Here is a 12,087-nt window from a genome sequence, read left to right as displayed (position 1 = left end):
CCAATATCCAGCTCGGGAGAAAGCTCATTTGTTATAAAAAATATATCATTTTTTTATTTGTTGCAACATTGTTCTTACATAATGTAACCATATACAATTTCAGTAGCACATGTCTTAGACTGATGAACTGTGCCATCCCCACGGCCTCCACAATGGATCAGTCCACTCAGACGGGCGCCAATCAGACTGGTGTTTTGTACACCATGATTTATTTTATTTGCTGCTCGACTAAAGAAATCTCGGTTGACCAACAGTGTCTCAACCAAACAATCGACCAGTCAACTAAATGGGGTAGGCCCTAATATATTACCTTGAATTTGTTCTGGGGAGTGGGGGGTGGGGGGGGGGGGACTTAAATGGATCCTGAAAGATGGGGAGAATCAATAACTGCGATCATATGACTACTGCTCTGGCCCAACCCAAAGAAAGAGGAGAGAATTTGAGCCCAAATACTAGCCAGTGGACATATCCTTTTCTATAGCTCACTATAGTGTGAGGGATAATAGAATCTGAGAGGGGGCGAGCGAATGAGAAAAGATGCTGACAGAGGGGGATGAGGTGGAGGAAGAAGGGTAAGAACGAGCAAGAGAGCAATACTTGTCTAAAAATCCATCCTCACCTCCTTTCCTTCATCTGCACTGATTGGAAAAGGTAACGTGACAGGTGAGACTTGACAGGTGAAAACAATATGGAGTCGAGCTCATTATTAGGGTGGCTTTCACCTTGTCAGTTTCAGATCAGTCAAGGAGAGGAGGCTAGGAGTGTGAACGAAATGCTTAAACAATTGCTAAAGGGCAAGGGAGCAGGAGGGAACAAAAAACACAGCCAAGCACCTGGCCTGTTCATCGTCGCGGAAACTAACGGTTGGTTAGTGTGTGTCATTGTGATGACAGGCCTGATGATAGGTTGATGTTTAACATGTTTCTTCCGTGTTCTCCTCCTTCCAGATGCATCATCCCATCCAGATGAAACCCGCTGACAGCGAGAAAACAAACGGTGAGTGACATCATTGCAGATACGATGTGACACAGGCTAAAATGTGTATAAACAAAACATAGCGGCTGGGCCGGTTGCAGGGAAGGGTTGCGTCCCAAATGGCACCTTATTCCCTTATATCGTGCACTAATTCTGACCCGGGCTGTGGTCAAAAGTAGTGGGCTATATAGGGTGCCATTTGGGTCACAACCTGAGAACAGAACACAGCTACCATGAAGTCCCTGAGGAAGTGAGGAAATTGCACCAAGAAGAATCAAGATTGGGAAAGGAAATAAAAATGGAGACTGTTTCTATATTTTTGTTCCCACACGGTGGCCCAAATGGTACTCGTCTGTTTGTGCTTCCAAGGCATGACAACGACCATAGAAGTTGGCTGTTATGAAACAAACAGATCTGGGACCAGACTGCCGAAACGGTGCTCTGTGCTGTAAATTCAGTATTTCTTGGGAGTATTTCAGGGGTGTCAGGGGTTACTAGGATTTAAAGGAGCTTTATGAAGGAGGGAGGGGGGTGAGAGGAGCGAGAGGAAGGCGGGTACAGAGGGATCTGTTGGGAGGATAAGGGGATGATAAAGCAGTCATCCGTCTGAAGAAAAAGAGATTGGGGAGGAGGGAGAGATGAAGCAGTAAGATAGAGATTTAGAGAAGGAAAAGGGGTGAGCTGACACATTGAGTGAGAGGGTTGCAAGGAGGTGAGAGGAGAGATTGAACTAGCAAAAAAGAGAGGTGGAAGGTTGCATAGCCCATTTTGCTATCGCTGTTTTGCTGTCACTCATTCTTTCCTCTCTTTCTCCATTTCAGCTGTGGAAGACCGAAAGCTCTTCATTGGAATGGTGACAAAGAAATACGGCGAGAACGAGGTCCGGATGATGTTCTCTGCTTTCGGACAGATAGAGGAATGCCGAATTCTCAGAGGACCTGACGGTCTGAGCAGAGGTGGGTTGTGGGTAACGCCGTGTCACTCTGCTCCACGCTCCCGTTATACCAAGTGGTCCTGTGTCAGTGGATCAGTTTGTAAGGGCGTGGCACTAGGAACCAAAGCAAAGGTCTTGGGTTCAATTCCTACAGGGATCATAATACACATAGCAGAAATGTATGTCAAATGTACTGAAAGTCATTTTCGATAAAACGCACCATAGGCCATCCTGTATATATGATGAGATTTGTTAGATAGATATTTTTTGTATTTTACCCTCTTCATCCCCCCCAATTTCGATCTTGTCATCGCTGCAACTACCCAATGGGCTCGGGAGGCGACGGTCGAGTCATGCCTCCTCCAAAACACGACCGGGCAAACCGCGCTCTTAACACCCGCCTGCTTAACCCGGAAGCCAGCCGCACCAATGTGTCGGAGGAAACACTGAGCCTGCAGGCACCCGGCCCGTCACAAGGAGTCGCTAGAGCACGATGAGCCAAGTAAAGCCCCCATGGCCAAACCCTCCCCTAACCCGGACGACGCTGGGCCAATTGTGCGCCGCGCCATAGACAGCTGCGCCACTCGGGAGGCCCAGATTTATGGTAGTGGCTTCCTCTTTAAATGTCGCTATATTGCTTCCACCTATCCAATCTTCTCGGATCACAGTAGTGGGTAGGGAATAGGAGCTAGCGTTTGATTTGAAATTCATCACTAGAGTAGTCCACTGTTATACCCGCCGATAAAAGAACACAGACTTGCCTAGTGCCTGCCTTACTACACTGCTCCCAAACCTTTTATTTCCACCCTTCCCACCATGCCCCTATATTCATATCCTATTCACCCAAAGTTGGCCCCCTCCTCGCTCTCTCTCGCCCCCCCCCCCTTCCAAATCCACCCCGATATGACTCCCCGTGACACACTCACCACCTCCTACATCTCTGCAGCAGAGGGAGGGGGTGCATCAACACTCACAGGGCTCAACTCCGCCTGTAACAATAGTACCAGCCATCTCCATGGCAACCCCATGGCTGCTGGTGTTCTAGGCCGGCCTCAGCTGGCAGGCAACACAGGACACACACAATCAGTACTGCACCGCCCCCACCGTGCTCCACAAAGGATGGAATTATTCCACTGCTCCACCTCTGCCTGCCACAACTTCTATCTGTGCCGCATAAGACGCCATAAAATCGAGTGAGACCGACAAGTGCAATAATAGTATGGATGGGCATGAGTTATCGAGTACGAAGCTCGATCTTTAACCAGGGGGGGAAAAAATACTGTTAAACTATTTGGTGGATGTGCTTTGTAGCGGTTCGTACAAGTGAAATTTTGTCCCAATTTTTTTTATTTTATGTTGTCTTAAAGACTACGTTAATTTGCTTTGACTCTAGTGTTCCATTTGAACATGTGCATTTGCGGGGCACAACAAAAAAGAAACCAAGCCTTAAGGATCACAGTTCTTCTCCCTAAATGTCCTTTCCCCCCTGTGTCTCATTCACTCAATTGCGTTCCGACCGCTCCCTACACATACGCATGCTGAGCGCGCACACAAGCTCCTGTTAGGCCTACGGAATTAAATGCCAATAAAAACGTATCTAACTGATGGGATACAAAAGCTACATTTCTTACCAAATGACGACAGTTTTATCACAAATTCAAATGGACTGGTAGATTGAAGTAGGAAAATGTGTTCCAACAACCGTTGCTGCGGTTTTGGAATAATTGTGTCCTGTCTATTTTCCGCTTAGGCTACTTCGCGAACTGCCATTTAGAATTGGTTAGCCTAGGCCTCTCAAACTCAACACTGGATCTCGATGCCAGTTCCACTGCGTTTCTTTTCATTGTTCCCCTCTAATCAGGGACGGATTTTAGACCTGGAACACCAGGTGCGTGCAATTTAATTCAGGTAGAACAGTAAACCAGCGGGCTCCAGACCTCATAGGGTAAGCGTTGAATAACCCTGGCCTAGGCTATAACCCCTCCTAAACATAGACAGGTTCCACACTGAATATACAAACGCATTAGTTTGATAAAGACGGAGAGCATATTTTCATCAGAATCATTAAGGCTAGTAGGCCTTCTCACCAAACCGATGTCATGGCTGTAATTCATCACCATGCATTGTTCAAGGTGGAATTGTTAATCCTTTTAGACATTTCCAAAGAACAGGCAGAATAAACTAAATTGAACATCTGTATATCGAAAATAAGACAATTTTTGTTTTGTAACGCTGAAAAAAATGGTCTTTCAAGTCGCCAAATTGAGCCCCATTTCAAATAGTCACTATTTCAACTTTTTCCATTTGGATTTTTTTTTTTTTTGTCTGTTACATGTTTGTTTTTTTTACTATAAAATAGGTGACTTGACTGTGGTAAGGGCTCTGGAAATAAGAGCGTCTTGTCTGCTAAATTAACAAAGCAAGGCTATGCCATTACACAGCCATAAGCTTCTACAAGCACGCACCACTGCTAAGGTTACTGACTTTTTGGAGATTGTGTCATATATTAATCAGTTGATATTATGATTTCAATAAATTCGTCTGAAATGTCACTTGCTTTTTTATTGACCGAAATATACACTACATGATCAAAGGTATGTGGACACCTGCTCGTCAAACATCTCCTTCTAAATTATGGGCATTAATATGAAGTTGGTCCCCCCTTTGCTGCTATAACAGCCTCCACTCTTCTGGGAAGGCTTTCCACTAGATGTTGGAACATTTGCTGCGGGGACTTGCTTCCATTCAGCCACAAGAGCATTAGTGAGATCGGGCACTGATGTTGGGTGAATAGGCCTAGTTCGCAATCTGCGTTCCAATTCATCCCAAAGGTGTTCGATGGGGTTGAGGTCAGGGCTCTGTGCAGTCAAGTTCTTCCATACTGATCTCGACAAACCATTTCTGTGAGGAAAGAGCCTTCCCCAAACTTTTGCCTCAAAGTTGGAAGCACTGAATTGTCTAGAAAGTCATTGTATGCTGTAGCGTTAAGATTTCCCTTCACTGGTACTAAGGGGCATAGCACAAACCATGAAAATCAGCCCCAGACCACATTATTATTCATCCACCAAACTTTACAGTTGGCACTATGCATTGGGGCAGATAGCGTTCTCCTGGCACCTTCCAAACCCAGATTCGTCTGTCGGACTGCCAGATGGTGAAGCGTGATTCATCACTCCAGTGACCGCATTTCCCCTGCGCCAGAGTCCAATGGCGGCAAGCTTTACACCTCTCCAGCCGACGCTTGGCATTGCACATGGTGATTTTAGGCTTGTGTGTGCGGCTGGTTGGCCATGGAAACCCATTTCATGAAACTCCCGACGAACAGCTGAAGTTGCTTCCAGAAGCAGTTTTGAACTCGTGGTGGGTGTTGCAACCAAGGTCAGATTGCTACGCATTTCAGCACTCGGAATTCCCGTTCTGTGAGCTTGTGTGGCCTACCACTTTGCGGCTGAACTGCTGTTGCTCCCAGACATTTCCACTTCACAATAACAGCACTTACAGTTGACCCGGGCAACTCTAGCATGGTAGAACATTTAACAAACTGACTTGTTGGAAAGGTGGCATCCTATGACAGTGCCATGTTGAAAGTCACTGAGCTATTCAGTAAGGCCATTCTACTGCCAATGTTTGTCTATGGAGATTGCATGGCCGTGTGCTCGATTTTGTACAACTTTCAGCAACGGGTGGCTGAAATGGCCGAATCCACTCATTTGAAGGGGTGTCCACATACTTTCCATATATAGTGTATTTATAAGGGACAATTATGGTTTGTTCTCTGTAATGGTTATAAATTAGGCATTGTCACGCACTTTTGGCATAAGCTTACAGATAAATGCGCTCATTTCTTTCCAGTGTGTTAAAAAAAATTAAAGTGCAGAAAGAAATCATGCGAGTACTCGAACAGTCAAAATGCCCATCCCTAAGTAAAAGAAGAATATGCTGAGCTCAACTGTCAGTGCCGCGGGTTCACCCTGTAGTCTCTGTCATCATAGTTGTAGCATGTGTTGCTATGTCATTTTAAAAATGAACATTTATCTTTTTGCTAGGAGATCGCCATAATAGCCATTTAGTGTGTGTGTGTGTTTTCTGTAGTTATCTCAATTAGTGTCTCACCCACCCAGTGATCACATCCCCAACTAGCCCAATCCATCCACAGCTTCTCTTGATTGTGGTACAATACGTCAATCAATGTTATGTTTACTGTGCTCATGTGGTTGTTGTTGTTGTTGTTGTTGTGACTGTATTGTTATGTTACTTCCATGTGCTAACCAGTGAGAGCGGTTGTTCTTCTGTGTGCTTGGAGTGCCGTTCATTCTATGTTACTGTAATGTGTTATTTGGGATTTCATAACGACGTGTCCCAAAACCTTTTGTCTTGTTTTGTTTCTTCTTTGTCCCTCCCTCCCTCCTACCCTCCTCTTGTCTGTCCCTCCCTTCCTCCTCCTCTTGTTCCCTCTCCCCTCCCTTACAGGCTGTGCGTTTATCACATTTTCTACCAGGGCTCAGGCCGCGAATGCAATCAAAACCATGCATCACTCTCAGACTATGGAGGTACTGTACCCCTTAGCACCTATTTCTCATCTCTCCCCTCTCCCTCTATGCAGTCTGCTGCCCCCTTGTGGTTTAAGTGCGAATTGAGAATTGTATCTCACAAGGAAACACATGTTTATAGGTTGTCCCAAATCACACTTTATTCCCTTTATAGTGCACTACTTTTGACCTTATCTGTTCAAACAGTGCACTATAAAAAGAATAGGGTGCCATTTGGCAAGCAGACGTCATATCACAGAACATTAGTCATACACCAACGCAAAGCATACTTGGCCAATATTATTAGGGTGTTGAAAGACAAAATTAAACCAGTTCTGGTGTTATACTTTGTATTCCATGTTATAGAGAAGCATCTCATTTTATAAGGATAGGACTGCAATGCAAATTAGGCACTACGGAATACATAATTACAGTAATTTCAGCCCAATAATTTAAAGTAGGCTGGTCCTATTATTAACAAATATTTATGCTTAATGCCTAACTGGGCATTTCTAACAATTTGAAACAATTTATGAAATTAGAATAAACGTGTTATACTACTTCATGCAAATTATATAATTCATATGCTAATTAGTCTGTACGGAAGGGAAAATAATACAGCATGTTAAGCACTTGATTCGGCTGCCCTAGCACCGGGAGTCAAAGTGTTTCCATTTTGAACCATTTCATATGTCTGAAAGAGGAACTCAGCCTACGCGGCAGGCCCACAGAGCATATCAAGTGCATTTATTGGCCTACCGCTGGCCAATCAGATAGATCAGCTCACCGTGTCTACACAGTTTGCGCCAGTTTCCTCGAGCCATTGCCGTAAAACGAAGCCTCGAGCGCAATTGTACTTTTACCCCTTTTTCTCCCCAATTTCGTGATATCCAATTGTCCCATTGATGCAACTCCTGTATGAACTCGGGAGAGGCGAAGGTCGAGAGCCATGCATCCCCCGAAACACAACCCTGCCAAGCCGCACTTCTTCTTGACACTTTGCTTGCTTAACCCGGAAGCCAGCCGCACCAATGTGTCGGAGGAGACGCCTTAAAACTGGCAAAAGATATCAGCTTGCAGGCGCCCAGCCCACCACAAGGAGTCGCTAGAGCGCGATGGGACAAGGACATCCCGGCCGGCCAAACCCACCCCTAACCCGGATGGCGCTGGGCCAATTGTGCGCTGCCTCATGGGTCTCCCGTTCACGGCCGGCTGTGACACATCCTGGGCTGTAGTGACGCCTCAAGCTCTGCGATGCAGTGCCTTAGACCGCTGCGCCACTTGGGAGGCCCGCACAGCAAAGATGATACTGTGATATTTCAAAACTTTTTCAAAACCATGACTAAAGACTCAACAAATACTCAAAAACAGCAGTTATTTTCTGTAAGTTCATGTGTAAGTTGTTATTCAGCACTGTCAACACTTTGTTGAACAGTTTTATAAGCTATAAAATGTGCTTTCTCCATACTTTCACTCACGCTGCAACCTGTACTGCAACTGCAATGGATGAGTATAGCAAAGTGTTCCGATAAGCTTGCATTGTTATTATTTGCAGCTTGTATTTTTTTAATAGAGGAATATTTAACTTTCTCTGGTCACAGGAGTAACAACATGAATTGGTGCTTAAGGCAGAAATAATACAGTGCGACTTAAATCTTCCAGCTGATAGCAAAACTTATCTCCCCTTTTCTCAGAGGAGGGGAGTCTGAGAGGCAGCCTCACTGCTGCTCCCTCCCTCCCTCCCCGCAGACTGACCGTCAGATGCAGGCCATCAGTCCAGTAAAAAATATAAGCAAATTGTTACGCTCACTTGGCTGTGCCTCACAAGTCATATATAACAAATGATCTATTTCCAGTGTGATCATATACCTAACATTGTGAAATATAAATTCTAAATGGTCTGAGAAGAACAACATTGGCAGGGCAATTTAAGCATAGCCAATATGCATTGATAAGGTATTGGGCCTATAGACTACTGCACAAACCTCATTGCTACAGAACTGTTTTTAATAGGTTAATGTTGCATAAGCTTATGTTTTTTTTAAGCCGTGTTAAAAAATATATATATATATATATATATTCAGCAAAAAACAAAACGTCATGTCACTGTCAATTGCGTTTATTTTCAGAAAACTTAACAAGTGTAAATATTTGTATAAACATAAGATTTAACAACTGAGACATAAACTGAACAAGTTCCACAGACATGTGACTAACAGAAATTGAATAATGTGTCCCTGAACAAAGGGGGAGTCAAAATCAAAAGTAACAGTCAGTAGCTGGTGTGGCCACCAGTGCATCTCCTCATGGACTGCACCAGATATGCCCGTTCTTGCTGTGAGATGCTACCCCACTCTTCCACCAAGGCACCTGCAAGTTCCCGGACATTTCTGGGGGGAATGGCCCTAGCCCTCACCCTTAGATCCAAAAGGTCCCAGCCGTGCTCAATGGGATTGAGATCCGGGCTCTTCACTGGCCATGGCAGAACACTGACATTCCTGTCTTGCAGGAAATCACGCACAGAACGAGAACGATTTTCCCCCCCGAGATATGTTTTCATCTCATTTTGTTGTTGCGATAAAAGGCAGTGCATGATGACTTAGTGCACATAAAAATAGATTTTGCGGTTAAATTCCCATGAACCGAATAAAACAATTCAGTTAAATTGGTTTCCAGCACATTTTCAACTCTACTGATGGTTTTCTCACAAAATAATTTTCGTTATATAGCAGTATGCCCATTCTGTTATTGGCAAGTGTGCTCAAGCCAACAGCTCGCAGATATAGTGTGGGTAGAGCCTACATGAGGAGATTATTATGGCCAAAAGAGCGAGATTTTTTTTCATTTGTTAAACGGCAGCCAAGCATCGATCATCATGTCACCAGAATAAGACCCTCAATATTTATTGGAGAGGAGCATCAAGCTAATCACATTGCACTTTCGCCAGCCTGTGAAGTTCATCAAAACTTATTTCACCTGTAGCCTAATAAACTGCATGCTTTCCCGACGAGTCGTAGAGGTAGGATCACACAACTTGTAATCGCGTGACTCCGAGTTGACTTTGGTATGACGGTTGTTATATCAATATTTGTAATGGGAAGCATAGAATTAGCGCACATACAACAGATATACCGCTTCTTAGACTTGCTTTCAATGATTGACAGATCTACAACTCACATTTCTATGTGAATTTAATCGGGTCGCCCAAGAAGTTACATATAGACCTTAAGAGGGCACACATGGAGAGAAACATATTTTTGAATCTATATTTTAGCAGAAGCCCAATGAATCAATAATATCCCACTAATTTATTTACACCATTTTATTTATTTGTGACGTGCCAGGTGCAAAGCGGCAACGCGCCCGACAATGTGTTAAACCTTGCATTACAAAGTATTCACCCATGTTGTTTAGCCTACATAGTAAAGCATAGAGACTACTATATTCAATATACATTAACTGCAATATGGTCCTATATTAGAGCAACTGTATAACCTCTTGCATTACGAAGTATTCATTTACCCATGTTTAACCTGCATAGTAAATCATTACTCCGCTCATTATATTGAATGGACTTGAACTAAGCAGAGATAAAGGCTACAGTATTAGAGCAACTGTCTTAGTGGGACCTTTCAAAACGTTGTGGATCAGGCAGCCTAGATTCTCCACTGTCGTTTAGGCATGAACTGAGATGTACTGTAGGCTTGCGTGCACTGTATGAGTAACTGTCCCACTAAGTCCCTTCAAAACTGGGCTGGTATTCCCGTTGAATCAGAGCAAGAGTAATGTGACTGCTAACAGGTCAGAGGCTCCCTAGGGAAGCAGCCAACCGATCCCTAATTAGGAACCACAGAATAAAACTAGCTCAGCTCTGGGCCTCGGGAATTTAGAACTAGGTCCCAGTAGTGATGGCCCCATTTTAGGGTTGCAATTGGAGACATTTCCAGAAATTCCTGTTGGAGTATTCCCTTTCTGCTTCTCCTGAATCCGGGAATCGTCCGATGGCGATTTCTGGAAAACCTGGAGATTTGGGGAAAGTTTCTGGGAACTTTGCAACCCTGCTACACCCGTTACAGTCAGTACTGTGTCCCCCTGATGCTATGGGAGGTGCTACTAGTGTAGAAAGTAATTCCCTGTCAAGCCTGGTCCCCTTGTCTGGCTCTCTCCAATTCACAACATTGATACCACATGTCTACGTCTGGTCTGTCCAGTGCTATGTCGATATCTGGCTTGTCTGTTTGTTACAGCGGAATACAGTGCTATATCCTGCGTATGTGTTTTGTAGCTAAATGTCCTATCTCGTTATGTCTTGACTTGGCATGCATACGTCCTTCCTTGTTTGACTGTCTCTGTTTTAAATGTTTCTGTTATGTCCCTCCCGTGTGTGTGTGTGTGTGTATTTTGCGTTGACTCGCCTCAGTCCCTCCCAACCAACCCTGCCCCAATCCTCCATTTGAGCCATACCCTCCAGTGTTAGAAAGTGTAACTGGCTGTCTTGTTTCTGTCTTAAGCATTATCCTTTCCTGGTTCTGTCTGTGGAATGTAGCCTGGCTTAGTCGTGCATGACAATGTTCAAATAGTTTATTTCCTATGTTGAATGCAACACTTAAAGAAATACATTTCCCAGATTACCACAGGTCATAGTATACCCTCCACAATGGGTACTCCTGAAAAATGGCCCTGCAGATTTGACTGTTGTGATAGCGTCTGTGTTTCTGATAGTGTGTGTGTGAACTTGACTGGGGTTGAAATCTAACTCTCGTTCCTCCCCCTCCCCCACTAAAGGGCTGCTCCTCTCCCATGGTGTGTAAGTTTGCGGACACTCAGAGGGACAAAGAGCAGCGGCGCCTGCAGCAGCAGATGGCCCAACAGATGCAGCAGCTCAACAGCGCCTCCACCTGGGGAAACCTGGCAGGGCTGGGAGGCCTCACCCCACAGTACTTGGCAGTAAGTACACCTTAATACACCATAGTACGCCACAGTAACCTGGCAGGGCTGGGAGGCCTCACCCCACAGTACTTGGCAGTAAGTACACCTTAATACACCATAGTACGCCACAGTAACCTGGCAGGGCTGGGAGGCCTCACCCCACAGTACTTGGCAGTAAGTACACCTTAATACACCATAGTACGCCACAGTAACCTGGCAGGGCTGGGAGGCCTCAGCACAGTACCTGGCAGTAAGTTGAAGCCGTTGACATGCATGTTCATAAATATAGGCTACATGCATGTTTAACATTGTTGGGAAAGCATGACATTCTGAGAGGTCATACTCTTTCTCAATTAGTTTTCCTCGGGTCCTCGTCACCTCCCCTCTGCCTCTACATTGGAGGAGAAGTTCCTCTCCTTTTTCTCAAACCGCATTTGAGAAGGTCCCGCGGACCTTCAATGAGTTTTGAAAAAGAAGGCGAGGACAGAGGAATCCCGGAAAATACATAAATGTTTGGGAGAGAGCACAAGTCTCCTTTACTCTGTTTTAGAACTCTCTTTCTTTTACAGTTGCTCCAACAGGCGACATCTACCGGTAACCAGAGTAATTTTGGTGGCATGCAGAGGCTAGGAGGTGAGTCACTCATTTTTTTCCCTGTCCCTGTCCCCGTCCTCCACAACTCCAACCCACTCTGATAAACATACAACTGTTGGTGTAAAC

At 44.8% G+C, this 12,087-nt stretch overlaps 1 protein-coding gene across 10 annotated transcripts in view; it reads left to right on the top strand.

Moving 5' to 3' along the window:
• Positions 1-12,087, top strand: part of LOC129866652 (CUGBP Elav-like family member 2) — a 76,461-nt gene that overhangs the window by 52,661 nt on the left and 11,713 nt on the right. For all 10 annotated transcript variants that reach the window (XR_008761513.1, XM_055939425.1, XM_055939423.1 and 7 more), the window contains exons 4-8: positions 948-996; positions 1,797-1,931; positions 6,380-6,459; positions 11,224-11,385; positions 11,937-12,000. Coding sequence is in view for 9 of the 10 variants with exons in the window: in XM_055939425.1 (XP_055795400.1) it covers positions 948-996; positions 1,797-1,931; positions 6,380-6,459; positions 11,224-11,385; positions 11,937-12,000 (490 nt within the window). In the remaining variant the exon portion in view is untranslated. The remainder of the gene's footprint in view (positions 1-947; positions 997-1,796; positions 1,932-6,379; positions 6,460-11,223; positions 11,386-11,936; positions 12,001-12,087) is intronic.

The sequence above is a fragment of the Salvelinus fontinalis genome, chromosome 12, assembly GCF_029448725.1.
Source record: "Salvelinus fontinalis isolate EN_2023a chromosome 12, ASM2944872v1, whole genome shotgun sequence".
NCBI lineage: Eukaryota > Metazoa > Chordata > Actinopteri > Salmoniformes > Salmonidae > Salvelinus > Salvelinus fontinalis.
Note: the sequence above shows the minus strand (reverse complement) of the source record. Positions and strands in the feature narration are given on the sequence as shown.